The 23848-nt window shown below is 44.1% G+C and overlaps 3 protein-coding genes across 5 annotated transcripts in view; 2 read left to right on the top strand and 1 right to left on the bottom strand.

The window, feature by feature from the left end:
* KIN (Kin17 DNA and RNA binding protein) overlaps positions 1 to 9466 on the bottom strand; it is a 12967-nt gene extending 3501 nt beyond the window's left edge. Inside the window, exons 1-10 of one of the 2 annotated variants that reach the window (XM_057376629.1) lie at positions 9336 to 9466; positions 7744 to 7838; positions 6847 to 6890; positions 6610 to 6732; positions 5508 to 5689; positions 4536 to 4584; positions 4161 to 4218; positions 1243 to 1363; positions 714 to 764; positions 170 to 320 (exon numbers count right to left, since the gene is read on the bottom strand). In XM_057376629.1, coding sequence (XP_057232612.1) covers positions 170 to 320; positions 714 to 764; positions 1243 to 1363; positions 4161 to 4218; positions 4536 to 4584; positions 5508 to 5689; positions 6610 to 6732; positions 6847 to 6890; positions 7744 to 7838; positions 9336 to 9449 — 988 coding nt within the window. In that variant the 5' untranslated portion in view covers positions 9450 to 9466. Of the gene's footprint in view, positions 1 to 104; positions 321 to 713; positions 765 to 1242; positions 1367 to 4160; positions 4219 to 4535; positions 4585 to 5507; positions 5690 to 6609; positions 6733 to 6846; positions 6891 to 7743; positions 7839 to 9335 lie in introns of those variants that run through there. The other variant, XM_057376628.1, reaches the window with a different exon arrangement.
* A 94-nt stretch (positions 9467 to 9560) lies between these two features.
* ATP5F1C (ATP synthase F1 subunit gamma) lies at positions 9561 to 16906 on the top strand. Of its 2 annotated transcripts, XM_057376638.1 has the most exons (10): positions 9561 to 9654; positions 10851 to 10885; positions 11788 to 11919; positions 12269 to 12473; positions 12934 to 13077; positions 13463 to 13527; positions 14144 to 14299; positions 15268 to 15364; positions 16210 to 16247; positions 16767 to 16906. In XM_057376638.1, exons 1-9 carry the CDS (start codon positions 9611 to 9613, stop codon positions 16214 to 16216), a joined length of 885 nt encoding a protein of 294 aa, XP_057232621.1. In that variant the 5' UTR covers positions 9561 to 9610; the 3' UTR covers positions 16217 to 16247; positions 16767 to 16906. The 2 variants fall into 2 exon arrangements, with proteins under 2 accessions (XP_057232621.1, XP_057232622.1); XM_057376639.1 differs by lacking the exons at positions 16210 to 16247; positions 16767 to 16906 and having other exon boundaries at positions 15268 to 15368.
* Positions 16907 to 20026: 3120 nt separating this feature from the next.
* The window catches only part of TAF3 (TATA-box binding protein associated factor 3), a 113809-nt gene continuing 109987 nt past the window's right edge, over positions 20027 to 23848 (top strand). The window contains exon 1 of the mRNA XM_057376632.1: positions 20027 to 20273. Coding sequence (XP_057232615.1) covers positions 20108 to 20273 — 166 coding nt within the window. The 5' untranslated portion in view covers positions 20027 to 20107. The remainder of the gene's footprint in view (positions 20274 to 23848) is intronic.

A 23848-nucleotide genomic window follows, 5' to 3' on the forward strand; every position in this document is an offset into this window, starting at 1 on the left:
CTCCAAGATGGATGTGTTAATAGGGACAAAMTATATGGCCAAAACCATGCTTAAGAAAGGATCATTGAATAAATGWCMTTAAACCAATTCAAAGGTTCACTCCCTGACCAGAGTAAGTCCTAATACAGGTAAAGTGGCGTTTCTGCCCCCAACAGTATTAAGGCTGAACCTGCAAAATGAAACAAATCTTCAGGAGTCACCTGACACCAGAAAAGCCAAAAATGCCACATGTTCCCGATGGCCCACCTTACCTTAACAACTGCCTTCTTCTTGTGGTACTTTTCTCCAAGCTTTTTTGTTACAATTTTTACAATGATTTCCTGGGAGATTTGAAAGGAGAGAAAAAAATTTAGAAGTGCCAAAATGTGCAAACAACTCCACAATCTAAACTAACAGTACAGCACAGTGTAGGAAGCAACAACAGTAAAAATGTGACTTTCAGGAATTTGTGTTTATTGTCAAATTATTGGCTGAAAGTAGCATCTCTCAAGACTTTTTGGGGTTTCCTTTACAAATAGTTACCCTTGAATTCAAGATCTAATGTGACAGTCCACAATGGGTCAAGAGCAGGAAAAGGAAGAATTAATTTAGTTTRGAATCTGCTTTTGTTTGGATCTTTCACAAATCAATGGTGGCTTAAGAAAAGCAGAATTGGCTGTATTTAGTATAACAGTAACAATAATAATAATAATAGTAATTATTAAAACACTTACAGGCTGTAACCAGTAGTCTCTTCGAGATGTTCTTTTCTTCTCTTCTTCAAGCTATAGAACAACAAATAATCACCATTTACCTCCTCCTTCCACTGCAGCATTCTCATGACTTTGAAATGCTGAATCAATTCTCCAGCCCATGCTATGTGGGGAACAAAAACAATCCCCAAACCCTAAACAAGGGTAAGTCAGTATGTGTTTTCCTCATAAAAAACTGATTTGATGAATCCAGGAACTCATGATAAAATGATGGTGATTTGTGGGTTTTTTTGGCAAGCATTTTGAGGTATTTTCTTCTCTTGCCAAATCTGTATTCTTTTACTTCCAACACCTCAGTCATCTGGGGAACAGGCAGACTTGAGCAGCAGAAACCAGTTTTATGAGGAAATGAAATTATTTTTCCTGGTAAGATGTGAAAGTTAGAATTCCATGTGAACTGAAGGTCTGAGGTCACTTCAAAGGAACGCCCTGGAAGCAGACATTGTCACAGGCACAGGGGCAGACAGACACAATCCTGTATGATTATTACCTCCATGATCTCATCCAGTGCAGATTTCTTCTTTTTCTCTTTRGGCTGACTGGAGCTATGAGCTGATTCTTTTCTTTTAACTGCCCCCTCCACCATCTTCAGTGCATTCTGTCCGAGGACACTGCTGGAAGAGTAAGATGGTGTTTTCACAGCAGATCCCACATTTTATTCCTCTACCAAGATGCATTTGAAGAACTGGCTGTGCAAAAAGGCCTGCTGCTCTACTTAATTTCAGTTGTGCCAGTCTCCTTCCAGACCCTGCACTCCTCCTCCTCCAGAACTGATCTCCTTTGGGTGCAAACTCCATGTCCACTGGGGGTCATTGCTGGCAATTCAGCAGAATGGACCCAACCTAATGATCAGTTCACCACAGCATAAGCAAAGAGTCGATCAATGACTTGAGTTCAATGAAGAAGACAAAAGTTGATCTGCAAATAAGGTTTTCAAATTTGAAAGGACAACTTCAGAGAAGCCACCTGGACAGAGCAACTCTCAGACATGGCAGATATATAGAATTTCTTCCAGACAGAGATACTGAGCCTATCTGGCAAAGAATACACACGGGAAGAAGAAAACACATGGGAATCTGCAGAAAAGAGCTCCACACCCAGCAAACAAATGCCACCTTCATGATCACATTCATAACAGGCAATCAGCCTATGAAYTGGGAATGAAAAGAACAATCAGCATAAAAAGTTACATCTCAGGAATAAGGGAACATATAGGTGAAATGAGAACTGCCCACAGGCAAGCTCCAGTTCTGCCATTTTTATAGAAGACATTTGAAGACATTAAAAAAAAAATAGGTATTGTTTCAACCCAAAAGATGAAGGCAGCTGCTCTGGGGTGAAAAGTGATGAAATTATTAATATGGCCTTAGGACAAATTGCGTGTTCTGCCTGTGGTGAAGATGTTGGATATACCCCCACAGGGAATATATCCTATATATTCCCCACATTCCCCTGTGGGAATGAAGATACAGGAATAGAAGCAACTGTGAGAGAAAAACTGTATTTCAGATGAAGTCCGAATAATCATAGCAGAGCTTGAGAAGAATTAGCACATTAAATCACAGAACAATCAAACAGCAAATACTTAGAAAAACATCTCATAAAGAGTAACAAAGAATTTGAACATAACAACTGCAGTGCCTATATTTAAGAAGACAAACATATCTAGCTGTGGATTCCTGAATGTAAATACTAAAACAAATCTTATTTAACATATTTATTAAGGACTTTGGAATAAAGAGTCAGAGACCACCAACACTGTCCAGGTGTGTCAACAAATGGARGACTCAAGAAAGATACCAGAAGGGATTGGTTTAGCTTGAAAACTATCTTTGAAAATGCACAAAATTCAGCAGCACGTTGGGTAAGCTCATGTACTTTGGAAAAGTTTATTCTGATTATTTTCTATCTCTTGAGAGCTGTTTAAGAACAACAAAAGCAGAAGCAGGTCTGGCTACAACCACAGGTGACAGCTACTGGTGTGGAGCAGCCATGAAAGAGCCAGAGCAATCCTGGGAAGCCTCAGGAAAGACAAACATCAGTGCCTGGTATAAGCCATGGTGACATTTCATTTGCAGGATGCACAAATCAACTCCAGCTCTGTATGAACTACCAGCAGCCCAATGCCTTCAGAACTCYACCACCCACTACCTATGACCTCCTGGTCCCATTTCTGCTCCACACTCGGGAAATACAAGTGCCAGGTTCCTGGAGCTTGTGCTGTGAGCACAGAAGGTGGGAAACATGGAAGTCCTGCACACTGCACTGGGGAACTGGAAATCAGGTTGAATTTCACTGCTCCTTGGAACAGCCAACAGCTGCAGAGCACACCTGGCTACAGACATAGGGAAGCAGCTTCCATATGTGACTCTGAAGTGATGCCTYTATCACCAGTGACAGATAAACCACAAGCCAGTAATTTTTCCATGAAGTGCATACCCTAATTTTGCTTCTACACTACAATTTCAAACTTTATAGGTAAGTATTTTTCATTTGCTGTGAAGAAATTAGACTACTTGATATATGATTTAACATTTGGCCCAATTTAGCCATGACCCAAAGTATTCCTCACTGGAACAATTCAAGTGAGAGTCTGAATTAAGTTTCAGATGCATCTTAAGCACAGCTCGATGTTTAGGGATAATTTACAAGTTTTTCTCAAAGCATGAAATCTGTACCTATKATTGCAAAGAACTGCTTTACTGTCTTATTTTCTGCCTGGCATATATCCCATCAGATACCTTATCTAAGAGCTGAGTGTGATGARGAGAAAGCTTTCTTTTTACCTGCAATACATTTAATTACAATATTGCCTCACATGAGAGGATGCACTGCTCATGAAACAGCTCCACAGACTGCTATAAGTCAGTATTATCTGCATTATTGATTCCTTTTGTCCTGCATTGCTTGTGGTTACATGATGACAATTAAATTCCAGAGCTCTTGAAAGATTTATTTCAGGTAGATTGAGCTGCTTAAACGATGACCAGAGAAAGTATTGTCTCCAATTAGACAAGGCAATCAAACCTTTTAGGARCCAAAATTAACAAGTCATGAATATCCATCCATAGAATGTAGCTGGGACTAGATGGCATTACTTCAAATRCTTTGGCTGGATCCCTTTTCCACCCTCCATGGGGGAACCTGTAACTTTGTGGACATCTGCCACAAAACTAGTGAATTCAAGAAGGCTCCTCATAGCACACATTTAAGATACACCCACTTATACATTTTAAATACAAAAGGAACCATAAAGACACCTAAAAGCCCCTTCTGAGTAACAAGAGAGGGTGAGAGATTAGATTCCAAACATTTCAGAACAAGACACACTCTTCCCTGCTCATAAAAATATCATTGCCATGGAAGTGCTTTGTAACAGTAAGGGTTGGCCTTRAATTCTTTTCTCACCTTGTTTTAGAAGATGCTGCGACTGAAGTACTTGCTCCTTTGTTTAAATTAAATGTAACTAAAAAATAAAAAGACATTACTCTATTTCTATCTTTAAAAATAACTGCATTGAAGGATGTTAAAATTTTTTAAACTCTACAAATAGAAAAAAATCATAAATTTGAAAATATTTACTAATTTATATTTTAATTTGGCTTTTWAAATAAATTAATCTTTGTAATACACAATACTCCACATTTCCATACATCAGTGCTCTTTATAACTGCTCTAAAGCACTTTATGAAACACCAAGTAGGCTTCAATGCTCATTTCATTTGAAACACAAAATCAGCTTTAGTAGGTTCTAGAAAATTACACCCATCAAAATTTGGTTACCTTTTTCTTCCTCATTTTCTCTGTTCAGTTCAGTATAGACTGGCATTTCCTGCCAAAAAAAAACAAGGCACGTTTAAAGAATCAAACAAAAAACTGAGTCAGGATAAAATTTTTTGGTGATCATTGATTAGCTCAGTTTTATAGACTATTGTGAGATTATCACCTTTAACTGTAATATTCAACCTGGCTTGATTTGTGAAAGATTAAAATTGAAAACATCATCTCATTACAGACAAAATTCTCCAATTAACACTCTATACAGAGATGCTGCCTAAACTTGTTCAATTCCAGCATAAAAGGAAAGAGGCCTTGCTGCAGTAGCTTTCTCYCTGAACCAGCATGATCTGACTGGTTTCTGGACAAACTGAAAACTCAAAGAAATTTTGGTATCTTTCCAATCTTTTATCACAGAAGGCTTAGACCATTTAAATTTCAATTAGTTTTAAATTAAGAAACGGGTAATTGTTTACAACAGCATTTAAACGTACCTATCAATACCCAGGATCAAATGGGAGGTTCCAGCCCCAGGGAACAACATGCATGGGGGTCATGGAATGATGTCAAGTAAACAGATCCCAAATAACCACACCAGCACCATCAAAACAGAACTTTTCACGTGGATTTGATTACGCCAGATCCCCCTGGTTATTTATCTCAGCCTCCCCAGTGTRCAAAGTACTTGTTAACTGCAGCTCTAGAAGTTGTGAAATACCATAAATGAAGACAGGTCATGCTGGTACTGGATTGTTTGCTTTCCCTTCCTAAATTCAAGAGTGATTTTTAAACCACTAATCACTTGATGAGCAGTAATTATTACTTCCTTAGTAYTAATCCAAGCTGGGTACAATGTAACTCCAAGTTAGGAAGCAAAGGAAATACTAGTGCAAAGATTCCAGCAGCATCAAAATCCCCATTGACTTAACCACAAGGAGCTTTGAGCTGAAGGTTCACACACAGTGCAATTTTCCTCACCAGCTCCTTCCCCTCCAAACCTCTTCTAACTTGTTGTTCAATGAATTTAGCAGTCTTTTCTTCATCATCGAGGTCCTGTTTCTTCTTCCTCTCTTGTTCCTGCTGCCTGCGAATGGTCTCTGGGTCCCTGTCGATGTACTGAATGTACCAGCCCTTTGGWGTCTCATCAACCTTGCAAAGACCTAAAAAGACAAGGCAAGACAAAGGAAGATTAATTCTAACAATATCAAGATTAATTTCAATCCATGTTCACTGYAACAATGCAGATATTTTACCAGAGACAAAATACCCCTTACTGGGCTGCTAAAATTGACTTTGAATTATCTGTACCATGTGTTTCTGCCCTCAGCTAGCCAGATCTCTTTGGAMATAGGCCAGAGTACATCATGTAGTGGCTGAAGTGTTTCACAACACTTCCCTTAATGAAGAAAATGTTTCCTTCCCACTGTTTTAACAAAGAAGAAGACAGAAATCTAACTTATATAAATKATACACCCTCACAGCATCATACTACAGGAAATACTTCAGTGCTGGGCTATTGTTATTGACTCTGGCTAGAGTGATTTTCCAAACACTCTGTAACTGYTGGATGTATCCTGCAGAACAGGGGCACCCAGAGCCAAAGTAAACTTTCTGTCACTCCACAGTGCCATTTAATCTCTCTTCCTCCCACCAAACACAGAAATGCAGATCTCCAGCTTTACCATTCCACTAGGCCAGGAGTAAAAATGACTGCTTGCATCTTGTCACCTCAAATGTGGCAAGATTCTGTAGTCTTAAGGGATGTCCTAGTTTTTAACTTTTAAATGGCAACTGTTGGAAGATAATTTAGAATTTAGCAATGCATATAGTAACTACACACCAGCAAAGGAAACAAAAAAAGGCTCACAACTGATGTGAGCCAGACTTCTGACATTTTTCATAGGCAAATTCCTAATGGTCAACACAGAAATATGTYTGGATTTCTTCTAATKTATATACAGGAGGRGAGGGGAAGAAAGAARAAGTAAAAAGAACTAAYATAAATATTTACTGAWCAATTATCAGGAACTCCAYTATCCAATAATTTTAAGACTTCCCAAACCTGARCAGCCACACTCACCTTCTCTCCCCAGCCATTTTGTAAAATCAGTCAATGTCTCCCACTGCGTGGCATTCATGTGGATGTGTTCTCGATGGCTGATGTATTCATTGTAAACAATATTATTGTGGACTCTCTTTGTTCCTAAAATATGGAATTATTAATATTAGCGTTGGACCTAGGACAAACCAACTAAAATGTCTTGCACTGAATAATAAAAGACATTAAAAACAAAGAAAGATACAGCAAAATATTTACCAAATCGCCTCCTGAGCAGTTCTAGGAAATCATTTCGGAACTCCCTTAGGAAATAAAAAAAAAAGTATTTTAGTGAAACCTTAACCATTAGGAAGCAATTTTCTGTCATCATTAACAATTAAATATCTGCTATAAACCTGATTGTTCTTTTGAGCTGAGTATGATGACATTCAGACACATTTCCCTTTTTCAGYAGAGCAGCATTAACTACAGAATGAAATATAATATGGTGCAAGCACACACCTTAAATCTCCAAGAGGAGATTATTCCAAGGGGATAAAATGAAGGAATCTCAACACTTGCACTAATTGCTGGTGTTTTGTTACCAGGTGTCTTCCCAGGCTGACTGACACAGAGCACAGGGCAGGACAAAAGGCAGAGGGGGTGGATGGGGCAGATGGATCACTCATCTCTCTGCTAATTCCAGGGCTGGARCATAAAGCCACACTTCAGACTCGTGCTGAAGACAGTTCCAGTCATCCCAGCTGTCATGTAGGTCAGCTGGACAAAGGCCTGGRAGAAGCTGGGGGATGTCAGTCCCTTCCCTGACTCATTCTCTCTCTGTTAGGGATCTTTTAGCTCATGTTTGTGTGGCAGTCACTCAGTGGGGACAGAAAGCTGATGTATTTGTAACACAGAGCAACTTTAAACACCATTCAGACATGAGACAAAACTWTCAAATTTAACAAAAATCATGGCTCCCCGAAATCTCTTTTAAACCTACAGTTTAAAAAGTGGCATTGCCTAAATTTTCAAATCACCACTACAAACAGAGCTGATACTAAAACATATCACAATAAAGTGTCTTCAATGGGACATTATTGGGCCTTAGGGGTGTGGCTGTGCAGAGCTGATAGAAGAATGAAAATCTGGGTAAGAAAACCACAGAAAACTTACTCAGAGAAGTAATCCATGAATTGCTGAGGATTTTCAGAAGCCAGCAGTAACTGYCTCTGGTGCGACTCAGACATGCAATGACACTTGAAGCCATTCTATAAAGCAAAAATAAATACTTTGCTTGTCTTTGTCTCAATTTGCAACACTCACAGCTGAAGAGAGTATTAAAAATAGTGGSTTTTGAGTGAAATTTCTAGGAGGCYYCACAGAAAACACCTTAACTSAGCCTCAGCCTAGAATGGGGTGGTTGCTTCTCCTGATCAGGCAAGCCAAAATCAAAAGTCCTCAAAGGCCCAGAACTTCCAGACAAGTGTGAGAAGGGTTATGAGGTGGGAAATTGCAACAGCACTCTTCATTCCCTGTGGAATGGCACATTTGGCTGAATCCCTTATTTCTTTTCTTAATATAATGGTCTTTCAGCACAATACGATTACATCTACAGTAAATTTCACTCCCTGGGAGACCTCTCCCCTGCTTACAAAAAGATGCAGGTGTAAGTCAGTGAAGCTTTTTTACTTGTAGTCACTGGGAAGAGAACAGGATTTAGGATTCTTGGGTAAAAGGGAGAGAGTCAAGGAAACAAGTGAAGAGTGATAGAATTAAACATACATGGGATGGACTCCTTCCCTAAAGCACAATTAAGAGATTATTCATGGAAAATCAAAAACTAAAATAATATCCTCAAAGACAGATCAGGACCAACACACTTCCTCCAAAGTGGATGAGGATTTCTCCCATGGGGGATTGGAAATCCCAATAGGATCACTCCACTCACAGCAACAGGGAACCCTCCATGCCCACAAATCCAAGGGGACGTGGTCCATACAAGAGCTACTGGAAATAGCCCCCCAAAAACATCAGGGTTCTCCTAAAGAGCATCAGGGATCTCCTAAAGAGCATCAGGGCTTTCCTAAAGAGCATCAGGGCTCCCCACGCTCCTGGAAAGGGAGGCAAGGATGCTCTTTAGAAGGATCACACCCCACAGATGGGATCAGAGCCCCCACAAAGCTCCCAAAGGGAACCTGAGCCAGCCCTGTACGCCTCACAAGGGGATTGGGGAATCCGTGTGAAGGATATGAGACCYCATATTCCCTGAGGGAATTGCAGCRCCCACAAGAAGATGAGAAACTCCTACAAGGGCGATTGTAGCTCCCACAGTGTCCCCCTCAATAGTACTAGGGAAACTTACAAGGGAAATTGATAGGACAAGGGACAATGGCTTTAAACTGACAGAGGGCAGGGTTAGATTATATGTTGGGAAGAACACCCTGTGAGGGTGGAGAGGCCCTGGCACAAATTGCCCAGAAAATTTGTGGCTGCCCCATCCCTGCAAGTGTTCAAGGCCGCGCTGGACGGGGCTTGGAGCAGCCTGGTCTAGTGAAAGGCTGGGATGGGGAAGTGTACGATCTTTAAAGGTCCTCCCAACCCAAACCACCCCGTGATTCTATGATTTYGGAACTGTCACAAAAGATGACTCCAACCAAGGGGACCTGGCCGCAGGAGAACTGCCCCCCTCAGCGGGACACGGGTCCGAACACAGAGACGGCAGCAGCCCGAAACAACGCGAACCCTCCCAGCGCACCCCCAGTTACCTCATCGCGGCACTGCTTCTGGCACATCTGACAGTACCAGCGCAGCTTCTGCAACCCCTTGGACTTGATGCGGTTGGCGATCGCCTTGGGGCTGAGGAAATCCGACTTCCCCATGACGCCGGTACAACCCCGATCCCGACACTGTTCCCGGTCCCGGTCCCGGTCCCGCCCTCTCCGGAAATGGCGGCGGCGCCCTGGAAGCGGATCCCGGCGGGGCGGCGCAGGCGCGGTGCGGGCGCGCTGACCTTCAGCGGGGCTGTGGTGGAGGCGCCGCCATGTTMGCCCGGGGCGCCGCGGTCGCGCTGGTTCAGCCGCAATGGTAGCGRGACGGGCTGGGACGGGCGCTGTGGGGATGGGGGATGTGTTGCGGTGGTCGGGGCGGCTCTGCGGGGTGAGGGGGGGATGGTTTCCCTCAGCCATGCGGTGCTTGGGGGCGGCGGGGTCGCGGCCCCGGGCGGCCCGTGAGGGGCTGTGGGCTCTGAGGGGTGGCTGGAGCGGGCAGGGGACATGAGGGCAGTGGGGACCTGCAGGGATGGAGGGTCCGTCCTCCCTGGGTGAGAGTGCTCAGCCGTGGTGGGTGTGTGGTACAGACAAGGGTTAAAGGACAGGTTTGTACATGGCAGGAGACCCTGCTTTGGACAGGGAATAGTGCGGCCTCTTCTGCTTCGTTTTAATAGTATTTAGAAATTATTTGTGTTATCTGAGGCTTTTTTAAATTATTATGTTTTCATTTGTAATTTGCCCTTCTGATGCCCTCGTTTGCYCCGTGCCGTTACACTAGGCATGTGTATTTAATAATATTAATAATGCATTAAATGGCCCCCTATAATCAGCACTGCTGAAGCATCGCTTCCAATCCTCTGTCCAGTTCGGGGCCCCTCAATTCAGGAAGGACATTGAGGTGCTAGAGCGAGTCTGGAGAAGGGCGATGGARCTGGGGAAGGGTCTGGAGCCCAAATCCTCTGAAGAGCGGCTGGGGGAGCTCAGCCTGGAGAAAAGGCTCGGGGGTGACCTTAAMACTCTTCAACTCCATGACAGGAGCGTGCAGTCAGGTGGGAGTTGGCCTCTTCTGCCAGGCAGCCATCGACAGGACAAGAGGACATAGGTTTAGGTTGYACACGAGCAGCAATTTTTTCACAGAAAGCATGATTAGACATTGGAATGGGTTGCCCAGGGAGGTGGTGGAGTCACTGTCCATGGAGGTGTCTAAAGAAAGACTGGATGTGGCACTCAGTGCTGTGGTTTAATTGATAAGGTTGTGTTCGGTCATAGKTTGGACTTGATGATCTCAGAGGTCTTTTCCAACTTATTGGTTCTGTGAAATTATATAGATGAGGAAAGGATGAAGGTGTGCATACAAGTCTCAGATCAGAGTGGCTTGTCTCCACCACAGATGCTTTTTAAAGAATAGCAAATCTTGAATTTTCATCTGTCTGGAAGGGACTTGCTCTTGGTAAATGTTAGTTTGCTGGAGAGCTAGTGAATTATCCTAATTTCTTCTGCATTCCTTTTCAGGGGCCAAGTCAGGAATATGGCAACRCTAAAAGACAGTAAGTAAAGGTTTTGTTTGCTTTTGAGAGAGGAAAAATGCTGCATGAAAGCCATATATTGAAATATGGCTTATGTTAGGTAAAATGATAAATAATAATTGTACATGGCCTCCAGTTCTAATTACATTAAACAAGTGTCCTTTAGAAAAAGAATTGCTTGAAGTGGTTTTGTCACTAATTTAGATGTCATCTTAYAGTTTTACTCAAATATATTTTAAAAGTAATTTTATTATATGTGCTAAACCAGATTTTTGCTCACCTCTAAGAATTAACTTAGTTTTTGTTTATTTCCTTGTGCTTTCRTGCAGCATTTGGGGAGGAAAAGGGTTGACTAAATGGTTTTGGTTTGATAATGTTTCCTTAAGCCATTCCTCAGTTCTTTTRTAGGGATATTGGCTTGGAACTGTGCTTGTTTATGGGATACCTGTTTTGGTTTCTTTTTCCATTAGTGTTTTTATAAACCTCATTTTACCATAGTCCAAACAGAGGAGGAAATTTATTCTGTGTCTTCATACTATGGGGACTTTTTTGTTTGTTTCTTTCTTCTTGTCATCTGTGAAAGATTACATTATACCTCAAATGATATATTTGTGCAACAGGTAGATGTGGAAGCAAAGAGAATAGTAAATAGAYTTCATGTTGGGATAAATATTAAATGAATGACAAGTCTGAAGGCAGAATATATCTGTTGTAAAGATGAATTTGCATTAGTCACATTCTTACTCTTACAATAAATACTGAGGTCTTTTATGAGGTTTCCTTGTGTGTTGTTTGTTTATTTATTTCTWCCTCTATGAGGAACATGGCAAAATATTTTTGATGGCTCTTGCTAGTATTTTGTTGTTTAGGTTTGAGTCATTATGCCAAGTACAGTCTATGACCTTCAACTCTTAACCTTGCAGTCACCAGGCGTTTGAAGTCCATCAAGAACATTCAGAAGATCACCAAGTCCATGAAGATGGTTTCTGCAGCCAAATACGCAAGAGCTGAGAGGGAGCTGAAGCCTGCAAGGGTCTATGGAACAGGAGCTCTGTGTGAGAAAAAGTTCTTGCACTTTGCAGTGTGGGAGCAGAAGAGGAGTTTTTTGTGGCAGTCATTAAATGCTGAGGCTTTTTAACTTTCCAGTAGTCTATTTCCAAAAGAATTTGCATAGTGAACTTCAYTGAGTGACATCTGATCAGAGCTGTGGCTGGCTCTGAATTGTTTCTTACTCACATCTGGTCTGATTGTGTGCAAACTTGGAACAATTGTGAGGAGATAAAATTAATTTGGCTGAGATCTGGAGCTTCTTTAGAACTGATTTCAGATGAAAAAATTCTGGGGTGGTTTTTGTGACATTTGCTTCTTGGCACCCTTGTAAAATTTAACCATTTTTTTTGTCAGCTCTCTATGAGAAAGCAGAAATAAAGCCACCTGAGGACAAGAAGAAGCACCTCCTTATTGGTGTGTCCTCTGACCGAGGCCTGTGTGGTGCTATCCATACATCCATTGCTAAAACCATGAAGAATGAGATTACCAACCTCTCAAATGCAGGGAAAGAGGTTATGGTGGTTGGAGTAGGTGACAAGATCAGAGGCCTGCTTCAAAGGTAAGAGGSATGGGGCCCAAAACTCACACCCCAAAAGAGTTTAGTTTGGAGTTTTGTTTGTTTTCTGTGGTAGAAATTTCAAAACTACTTAGAAGATTGTGTGGCATTGGCAGGAAATTGCATTTAAAGGAACTGGGCTAAATTCAAGTTCCTGTAAAAAAAAAAAGTGCAAATATCCTTAAAGTGGTTTTAATCACACACAGTTTGGGAAACTGCTGCACAGCAGTGTTATATTCTTGAAATAAAAGTTTGAAAGCTGTCAACTGGAGCTGTTACAAGTGTGTGTATTGTGAARCTATCGTAATTTAACTGAAGAAAGGCAAAATTTCTCTTAGACCATAATTCAATAAAATATTTAGTTCTGAACACTCCTAAGTTATGGTACTCCTAGTGATTCTTGCTGCCTCATTGTACTTCAGAGCACCCACTTGGTTCTAACACAGGTTTGTTGTTGTTGCAGGACACATGGCAACTATTTCCTGCTGACATTCAAAGAGGTGGGACGGAGACCTCCGAGCTTTGGCGATGCTTCAGTCATTGCTTTAGAGCTGTTAAACTCTGGGTTTGAATTTGATCAAGGCTCTGTCATCTACAATCGGTTCAGGTAAGGTTAAACGGAAACTTCACTGGAAAAATACTTRACAGAATGCTTCAAAAGAGCATATTAGCCTGATGAAGTGATATGAAAACTGACTGTAACTTGGAATGGTCCCTTTAATTCTTGATTTTTATTGTGTGTGAAGAAATTTTGGGCTGTTTTTTCTAGTAGCTGTTACTRGAATTCCCTTTCAACTTGTGTATAGTGAATGCGGTTATATTTACAGTCAGTACCTCATTATATCCACATGGTATCCAAGGTCATTTTTCATCAGGATTGTCAGAGAAATTTGTGGCATTAGAAGGCCAGAAATTGTCTATTCCAATTTGRTTTTAAGCATTCAATTTAGAGTTAATTGAAGTGAAGAGCCTGTTTCGCTCTTTTTGTACAGGTCTGTCATCTCCTACAAGACSGATGAAAAACCAATCTTTTCCTTTGAAACTGTGGCTGGCTCTGGTAAGTAGGGAGCTGGAAACCACCAGTTACATGCAGTGAAAAATCACAGGAATAGTATTTGGAACATGGTATTAAAACATTTTATTATGGTGCTTGTATTATAAGTTTAACAGATGGTTTTGTCTTGGCCAGGATCAGGCCAAGGCTGATTTATTAAGGTGCTGTGGGGCAGAGAGGATAAAAGGAAAGGTTGTACTAATGCAGGTTTGAAATTCTGTTGCAAGCAAAAATTGAGTATATGTAAACTCTGTCAGTTCCAATATTTTCAGCACGAACAATCTGAGTAGTGAGTGACTTTTCACAACCCATTAAAAATACCCCAGAATGGTTCTGCAATATTATATGAGAAGGTTAAACATAATATGGTAATAATATATTTTGTTTTGATCAGAACCTGACTTTCCTAATGTTAAATTGAATTAGAACACATAAAATACTTACATAAACTATAACTAGCAGAGAAACTGTAAAAGTATGCATAATATGTGGAGAAAATCCCTGTGTGCTCCCTCAAGTATTGAAACAGTCCAGCCAAGTAGTCTTCTCCATGTCATTGTATTTTGCTGGAAGTAGTAAATCTTGGGTGTGTCTAAGCCTGCTCTTTCACATTTTGCAGAAAGCCTAAGTATCTATGATGATATCGATGCTGATGTGCTGAGAAACTACCAGGAATTCACACTAGCAAACATTCTGTACTACTCCCTGAAAGAATCCACCACCAGTGAGCAGAGCGCCAGGATGACTGCCATGGACAACGCCAGCAAGAATGCTTGTAAGTGACTCCCTGTGTTTCTCAGGACTTTTAGTTCAGCAGGAAAATACTGATTTCCCTTTGTGTAATTTGCTTCCAAAATGATTAGAAATGAGCTGGTTTCTCTCTTAATTCCATTTTGAGCCTTGTTTTTTTGAGCCATTTTAACTGGGATTCTGTTCTGRACATGTGAACTGTAGTCCCTGGAAAGAGGGATTGCTATCAAGMAACAAGCCTAGGATTTGTAGTGAAACAACGGATTGTTTAAAAGGAATATGAAATACTAAACTAGGTTTGTAATGGCCAAATGATCTCTATGCTCCTCTCATGTGGCTGCTCTGAGGATTTCCTGAATTTTTATAAACTTCTACCTATTCATTTACCAAATATAATTTGCAGCACAATTGAAAGGTGGGGAAMCTTAAACAATAGTTAAATACCACGTGTCATGAAGCAAGTAGAAAATATAAAAGTATTCCTTGGAAGGATACTGGTGACTGAGTGAAACTGATATGACGTGCAGTCAGACTGCCTGGAACTGTGGCTCTGATGACCAGCTTTGGAGAAAGAGGTGATACCTTCTGTGTTTAATTGAGGAAAAAAAGATAGGGAGAAAAATCTGTCTCCTTTTGCTACAGCAAGTGTAATGCTGTAGTAGGAAGTAGCAATGTAGTTAATTGGCAGTGAAATCTAATTTCAAAGCAAATGATGCGTGCTTGTGTTACATTACAATAAGCCATGTCATACGTGGTATTTACAAGTCTGCCAGYTGTTCTGCAGATGTTTAACTGACAACTCTAGCCAAATTCTCAAGTTTCTGAATTTTGTACTGGTAATACTACCTGTAGGGGAAAAATGTCAGGTGCACTAAGCCTCTTGATCATTTGTAGTGGTTTACAAGACACTTGGGTATTCTGTCCACACAGCTCCTCTTTATCTGTATTTGAACAGTCATTAAGTGTTTCAATTCCAATCTTACTTTTTTCCAGCCGAGATGATTGACAAGTTGACCTTGACGTTCAACCGCACCCGTCAAGCCGTCATCACCAAGGAGCTTATTGAGATCATCTCTGGTGCTGCTGCTCTGTGAGTATTTGTATGAACAWGCAATCAGAGCTGTTGCAGTCATGTGCTGCTTGTGTGCCAGGGTMATGGGGAAGGGTTAGGATTGTAGCCCCAAAACCAAAGGGAAGGCAGTCCATGGCATGGCTCTCAAGCAATTCAGCCTGTGCAATTCTACTAACCAGAGCGAAGTTTGGCTTTTTTTTCTGAGCAGATAAAGCTAAAAAGCTGGTAAAATAGATCTTCAGTGTCACCACACATCCTTGCCTAGACAGGCAAGGCTTTTCCTCCTTTTTGGCCTTTTGTGGATTTTCACACCTTTTTGGCCTTTTGTGGATGTCCATCCCTTTTACCTGGACATTTCCTACTTTACCTGGTCAAATAGCCCAGTAGTGTTGAGTGGGGTAGAGCAACTGGGGTGACTGAAATGTTTCTGGATAAATCAAGCGTTGAGAAGCTGAGAGTTTGAGGGTGGGTTKGCAAGGAGGAGGGAATTTTCAGCATCTGTTACTATGGAATGTGTATTTTGCTTGAAGTTCAATATTTTTCTTGTTTCCATGAGACTGAAGTTTAGTGCTGGTGTGTGCTGCAGGTTACAAATGTGTGGACTTAGACCACAATTTGTAACTGCATGTAGCTAATGTGTATTACTGTAACAGTTAAATATTTGTGCTCTGTATGGAAATACTTGCATTCATATCCTGTCTATTTACAGATTGCTTGGAATATGTATTTTGTATTATTTTGGTGCTGTATTGTGCTCCTCACAATACATTTRTGGTCATAAATCCGTGCAGAGTTTTGCCTGAATTTGCATGAGTTGCTTCCTAACCTGCTTGTTCTGTTTTTTCTCATAATACCATAACCAGGGATTAATCGGAAAAAGCGGTTCAGCCAAATCCAAGAGGTAACGTTATGAAATAGAAACTTGGTTGTGTTTTACAGTGAATTAACACAGAAAATCTGAAGTCAGATGAGAAAGTCAGATTTCAGTAGTCTTGGTCAGGAGGAAACTTGTCTTCCTAAAGASCTATGAAATTGCCCATTTCTAGTTTGGGTGCCTGAACAAAGAGTTCTTAATTTTCAGGAATTTTAAGGAAAATATGCCCATGTACAAAGCATAAACTCACATAGATATAATTTTCTGTGGGTTTGTTTTCTGTATTATTGGATTAAATTGCAATTACTGTTTGAATTTTTGCATAGTGCCCTGAATTAATGCAATAAGTTAAAAATGTCAGGTATGTCTAAGACATACCTGCAGAGGTTTCTGTAGYAAAATGAACATCTTCAAAATTTAAAATGTAAGAAAAAATAGATTTGATGAATAGTTTGGTGGGTGGTAAAAATTATTAATGAAATGTTCAAATTGGGGAAGATGAAGTTTAAAATAAAGGGTTTTAATTTGTGTCAAATTTCCTTACAGGTGAAGAGGAGCTCTTCTGAGCWTATGTGGTTTAGCCTGCCTGTGTCTGTGTTAACAAGACTGCTCTGTTATCTTGTGAAGAAGCGGAAAAGCCCCAGAAATCTGTAAATTCTTACAATAAACCACCTCCATGAAACAGATACTTTTGTCTGTGGAGCAAATACTTTTGGTGTCCAAATATCTGGGTTGGGCTTGGGCATGCTTTAAAAAATAAGTTTCAGAAGTCTGCTCTACATTTTTGATTTAATTTGCCATGTGAAACATGTAAGTGGATTTTTTTTGAAGAGTAGAAAAGATTTCCTGACTTCACCTTGTGTTTGAAAGTGCTGGTTTGCTACTTAATATTGTATTGAGGGCTGAAGGAGGAGACTGGAATAACCTCTTCACACAGTTGGAACACTGATATCTCTTAATTTGAATTCTGTATTGCTGCTATTTCCRGATGTTCAGTTTTTAAAATTAACTGATCTGATTAGGTGAGTCACTACAGAGGTGATTTAGAATGGACACTTTATAGCGTGGTCAGTGTATATAGAAATATATATATCAGAGGACTGGAGCTGTAGAAACAGGCTGAGAGTTTTGTTCATCCTGGGGAAGAGAAGGCTTCAGGGAGACCTTCCAGCACCTTCCATTGCCTGAAGGGGCTCCAARAGAGCTGGRAAGGAGCTTGGGGCAAGGGCATGGAGCAACAGGACAAGGGGGGATGGCTTTAAACTGACAGAAGGCAGGCTGAGATGGGATATTGGGAAGGAATTCTTTACTGTGAGGGTGGTGAGGCCTTAGCACAAGTTGCCCAGAGAAGCTCATACTGGTCCCAGTGTGGAGCCCTGAGGGACACCACCCTCGGGCTGAACAAGCCAGGAGCTTCAGGACTTTGTTCAGGGTCCAGGTCCTGCAYTTGAGGCTGCAGAAGTGAGATGTGACTGATCCAACTTTTCACAGACTGATCAACACATTATTAATGGTCTAATAAACCAAAATGTTAAGTTATGAACTAATTAAGTTCTTATACTAGACTTATATTACTTCCAATTCTGTCCTCCATGCTTTGATTAGTTGTATACAATTACTGAGCTACAGTGTAGCTCATGTATCTCTACAGTCACCACTGAGTAACAGCTCTGCTTCTCCTTATTGCACCTCCTACACCTTTCAGTTACTGTTTATTTTCTTTCTCATTCATTTTTGCCACCGTAGTTCYGTCCTTTCCTTACTTGAGTTTTTTTACCCAATTAAACAACTCACACAGAAATACTTTTTCCTCATTGCTGCCACTTTGGTTCTCCCTGGAGCGTTCTTTTCTCCAGGCTCCACAGTCCAACTGTCTCCAGGGCAGAGGTATTTCTGTCCTCAGAGCATATTTGTGACCACCTCTGGACTCATTCCAGTAGCTCCATGTTCTTTCAGTGCTGAGTTCCCCAGCACTGGATGCAGGATTCCAGCTGGGGTCAGAGGGCAAAGCAGAGGGGAGGAATCATGTTCCTTTACCTGCTGTCCAGTTCTTTAATTAAGGGTCTTCACCCAGAATGGTTAATGCCACAATCCTGAATACCTGATGTCTGCAGGTGTGATCAACCTGAAGAAATGTTTGATCCCATARATATCTGTGTAACAAGCATTCTACATCTGCCTCCTCCATCCAGATGGAAAAGAAAAAAAGAAAAAACTAACCTCCCTGAGCAGCCTTTTCCAGTGCTCTGGCACCCTCAATGTAAGAAAATTCTTCCTCATGATGAGGTTAAACTTCTTATGGTTTGGGTTTAGTTAGTGGCCATTGCTCCTTTTCCTGTCACTGGGCACCACTTAAAAGGGTCTGGCACCATCCTCTTGACACCTGTCTCCAAGATATACTGAGATATTTATATTCATTTAAAGATACTGAGATTATTTATAGAGATCATAGAATCACAGATGGTTTGGGTTGGACCTTAAAGGTCGTCTTGCTCCATCCCCTGCGATGGACAGGGACACCTTCCAGCACCAGGTTGCTCCAAGCCCCATTCAGCCKGGCTTTGAATATTGCCAGGATTGGGGTATCCACAGCTTCTCYGTGCCAGGGCCTCTCCACCCTCACTGTGAAGAATTTCTTCCCAATACCCCATCTAAAACTACTGTGTGTTTGAAGCCATTCCCCCTTGTCCTGTCACTACTTGCCCTTGTGAATAGTCCTACCCCGTGCGTCCTGTAAGTTCCCTTAAGGCACGGGGAGATCTATAAACACCAATATTCAGTATCCCCCGATATCTGTGTTACTCGGTCCCACAAACACCAATGCTCAGTATCCCCATATCGGTGTTACCCGGTCCCATAAACACCAATATTCACTATCCCCATATATCAGTGTTACCCGGTCCCATACACACCAATATTCACTATCCCCAGATATCGGTGTTACCCGGTCCCACAAACACCAATATTGATTATCCCCATATATCGGTGTTACCTGGTCCCACAAACACCAATATTCCCTATCCCCTCATATCGGTGTTCCTGCAGCCCCACAAACACCAATATTGATTATCCCCAGATGTTGGTGTTACCCGGTCCCACAAACACCAATATTGATTATCCCCTCATACCGGTGTTACCCGGTCCCACAAACACCAATATTGATTATCCCCATATATCGGTGTTACCCGGTCCCTACACACCAATATTCACTATCCCCAGATATCGGTGTTACCCGGTCCCACAAACACCAATATTGATTATCCCCAGATATCGGTGTTACCCAGTCCCACAAACACCAATATTGATTATCCCCATATATCGGTGTTACCCGGTCCCATACACACCAATTTTGATCATCCCCTCATATCGGTGTTACCCGGTCCCATACACACCAATATTGATTAGCCCCTCATATCGGTGTTACCCGGTCCCATAAAAACCAATATTCGTTATCCCCACATATCGGTGTTATCCAGTCCCACAAACACCAATATTGATTATCCCCAGTTATTTGTGTTTCCCTGTCCCACAAACACTAATATTCATTATCCCCAGTTATCGGTGCTACCCGGTCCCATACACACCAATATTCACTATCCCCTCATATCGGTGTTACCCAGTCCCACAAGCACCAATATTGATTATCCCCTCATATCGGTGTTACCCAGTTCCACAAACACTAATATTCATTTTCCCCTCATATCGGTGTTCCCGCGGCCCCTGTGGCTCCGGGCGGTGTTTCCCGCCCCCGCCCCGCCCCGCTCGATGCGCTCGGCGCTGGAGCGGCGCTGCCTGGCGGGGGCGGGGCGGAGCCAAGATGGCGGCGGCGATGGCGGCGGTGGCGGGCGGTGCGTGAGGAGCTCCCGCGGCCCCCCGGCCCCGGCGGGATGTGCGAGACCTACTCCCGCTGGCTGCTGCGGGTGTCGGTGGCGCAGATCTGCCAGGCCCTCGGCTGGGACTCGGTGCAGGTCTCGGCTTGCGACCTGCTCACCGACGTGCTGCAGCGGTACCTGCAGGGGCTGGGCCGGGGCTGCCACCGCTACTGCGAGCTCTGTGAGTGCGGGCTGGGGCTGGGCCGGGGGGGATGCGGCTGGACACTGTCCTGGGAGGMCACTGGAAGTGGCCCTGCGTGAGGAGGGTCCGGGATGAGTGAGCTCCGTGAGCCCTGCCAGCTTCGGCCATCCCGCCAAGGAAACAGAGCTAGGGACTGTGGGGCAGGGCAGGGGCACGGGAAGGTGGGATTTGGGGCAGGGCAGGAGGGCACAAGGAAGTGGTTTGGGGCARTGCTGGCGCCTGGGRKACAGGGCAAGAGGTTACTGKGAGRTGGGATTTGTACTGGGCAGGAGGGYGCAGGGAGGTGGGATTCGGGCAKAGCAGAGKTCTGGGGGAYAGGGCAGRARGGTCCAGGGAGGTGGATTTGGGCAGTCCTGGGGTTCCTGGGGATGGGGTCTGGGGGGGAAGGCTGTGGGATATCAGTGTGGAGGCGTGGGGAGGGCAGCTGGGAGCTGGGAGCCTGTCAGGCAGTGCCAGGAGCTGGGGGTGCTTGGCAGGGGAGGGTCGTAGAGGTGTGGTCATTTGAGCAGGGTAGGAGAGTGTGGGGAGGTGGGATTTGGGCAGTGCTGGGGTCTTTGGGGTAGTGGGTGTGAGGTCTGGGTTTGGGGAAGATCAGCCCATGGGCCAGTGCTGGGGGCTGTGGGGAAAGGGAGCCAGGCTGTGGAACAGAGCAAAGGACTGACAGCATGGGGAGGGAAACCAGGGGGCGGTGCTGCTGTAAAGGGATCCTGGTGCCAGGGAGTGTTGTGGGGCTGTGGGGCTGGGTATGGCCAAGGAGCTGGGATTGTGGGTCTGGGTATGGCCAAGGAGCTGGGATTGTGGGTCTGGGTATGGCCAAGGAGTTGGGATTGTGGGGCTGCAGCTGGAGGAAAGGAGGCTCTGTGGCAGTGGGTATGGGGATGTGGAGCTGCTGTCCCTCTCTGGCTACAGTGTGCAGGGTGCTGGAGAGAGGGGAGACAGAAATACAGGACGGGGAGAGGGGGCTGTTGGCCCTGTGGCTGGGCTGTTCTGAATCAGGGAGAGAGGTGAACTGCAGGGGAGAGAGGTGAACTGCAGGGGAGAGGGGGCAGCCAGCCCCCTTACAGAGTGCAAATGTGTGCATGGGAGGATATGGTGCTGCTGTGTTGTCCCAGCTCATCTTTGTGCTATGGGGACAGTGCCAGGGGCCCACTGCAGGTGGAGATGTGTGAGTAGGGTTCATTGTTCTGGGACAGGGGAAAGTGGTGAGGATGGAGGGTGCAGAGTTTGGACTCTCTCCTGCATGGGGAGGGAGCAGTGTGTCTGGAAGTCCTGTTGCTGGGGCTGGAGTGCTTAGGGTTGGGAATGTGTGTGTAGAGGGGGGAAGCAGTGGCACTGTGGGACTGGGAACATGTGTGTGGGGGATGTGGGAAGTCAGGGATGCACTGACATGTTTTTTGGGGGAAATGGAGCTGTAGTGTGGGAGTGTGACAGGCCTGTACATGAGAGGTGTGGAATATGTGTGTGCAGAAGGGATGGGATGGGATGGGATGGGATGGGATGGGATGGGATGGGATGGGATGGGATGGGATGGGATGGGGCTGGGAATAATTTAGTGTACATGGTGTGAATGTCCTCATGTGGATGTAGTGGGAGAGGTTTGGCTGGATAGCCAGCGCTGTCATTGAGGTGGTACAGAAGGAGCTGGAAGTGATGGTGGGGGGCAGGATGCCCTGGGTCCCACTGGATTTAGGGTGAGGTGGTGCTGGGGTGGGAGCATGGGAGGGGTGAGTTTACAGGAGGTGGGAGAAGAGAGGCCTGGGAATCAATGCCAAGGGCTGCTGGCTGGGCCACACAGCAGTGTGGAATGTGTTAATGTATTTGATAAGGGAGTACCACTGCTGGGTCTGGCAGTGATGGGGGATGCAGTTGTGTGACCCTTGGGATTGTCTGTCCCCCTGCAGAGCCTGCAGTGGAGGTTCTGAGAGGTTGGATGTCCTGCAGGTACCTGCAGAACATGGGATGTGGGAGGATGRGATGTCCAGTTGCTTGCTGGGTCAGTAATGCTGCCCATAGGGTTGAGAGGGTGGTAAGGATATGCTTGATCTGGGAATGTCAGAAAAGGTGCTGATGGTCAGGAAGGGGTGGGAGGTGGTGATCTGGGAGAAGAGGGAGGTTGTCAGGGTCGCTGAGAGTCTAAACAGGAAATGTGGGGAATGCGGAGCAAGGCTCAGACTGTGAAATGTGTGGTTGGAGGGTCACAAGTCTCTGTGTGTGTGGAGGCCTTTGCTGCCCTACATGTGGGGCAGGGAGGGTGTAATGTGGCAGAGATTTGTGTGCAGAGATGGGGCTGCCAGCACTCCTGCAGGATCTGTGWGTATTAGGAGGGAAATGAAGGAGAATGTCCCTAGTGGAGGGACTTTGGGGAGCAAGGGTACCCTGCAGAGGTGGGTGTAGGCTGTGTGTGCCTGGGAAAACAGGGCTGCTTGTGCCTCCTTGTGCCAAGAGGGACATGTTCCCCCTTCCTTTGGTGTGCTGGAGAGCTGTGGCCTTGTGAGCAGCTGCTGCTCCGTGTGTCCTGTACTTGTGGAGGGGAGGRTCCTGGAGGGCCCCTGGGGCAGAGGTCAGAGCAGTTGGGTCTGGAAGGGCTTGGAGCTGGGGTGGATAATTGATTGCTTGTCTGGAGTGCTGGGTAGGTGATTCACTGGTGGATTTGGRGCTACTGTAGCCGCCACCAGTTCAGAGAATGTGCTGGGGTCTGAGGGAGGTTACTGGACWGGTAACAGGGGTGGCAGCCCTGAAATGCACCAAACGGGAACATTTGCCAGCACTTCTGTCCAGGCTGTGGGAGCTGCTAATGAGGTGTCACAGCCACAGGTGAGAGGAAAATCAGAGGTRTGCTGCTGTCAGCTGGTGGTGAACTGGATGCAGCAAGATCCAAAGAATTGTGAAGGTGGGTGTGTTGATTTCTGTGCTGAATTTGAATGSATTTGGAGAGTGTGGGGAGGTGGGAAGCACAATGTGAGTGGCTTGGCCAGGGAGGAGCAACCATGTCCTGAAAGAGCTGTTGTTGAAGGTCATGTCTCTTCTTTGAAGAAGGGAAGTTCTCAGTGCTGCAGGGGTCCCCCATGAGGCAAAGTGATGAGCTGAGTGTACCTGGTCCTGCTTCTGCTCCATCATTTCAGGAATAATTGAGATCAAGTCTGATGCTGCCAGTGTAACCAAGCTTAGGAGGGACTGGGTGCTGCAAACTGGATTTCTCGGGTTGAATAGGTTTTCTTGTATAAGCTTTCCCCAAATTTGAGAGCAGGTTAATCTAAAAATGGAGCTGTGCAATATTAACCTCTATCTCCCAACAGCATAAGTGCAGCTGCTGCAGCTCTGGAGTTTGTATCTCAATCCAAAAAGAAATTATCTTTGAAGAAATTAAAGGAGACAACAGAGAGGGTTTGGGAGAATGGAGTTCTGGGATGTAAGAGGAGCTCACCTAGGCTTGATCAGAACTGTCCTTTGATAGAGTTATGTTAGTGCAAATATCGGGGAAGATGTTTGTGCTGCAGTGTTTGTAAGGCTTGCAGGAAAATACACAGATGATGCAAATGAAACTTTTTCCTTTT

This window comes from Malurus melanocephalus, unplaced genomic scaffold, assembly GCF_030028575.1.
Source record: "Malurus melanocephalus ecotype Western Australia unplaced genomic scaffold, MMel_1.1 scaffold_286, whole genome shotgun sequence".
NCBI classification, from domain to species: Eukaryota; Metazoa; Chordata; class Aves; order Passeriformes; family Maluridae; genus Malurus; species Malurus melanocephalus.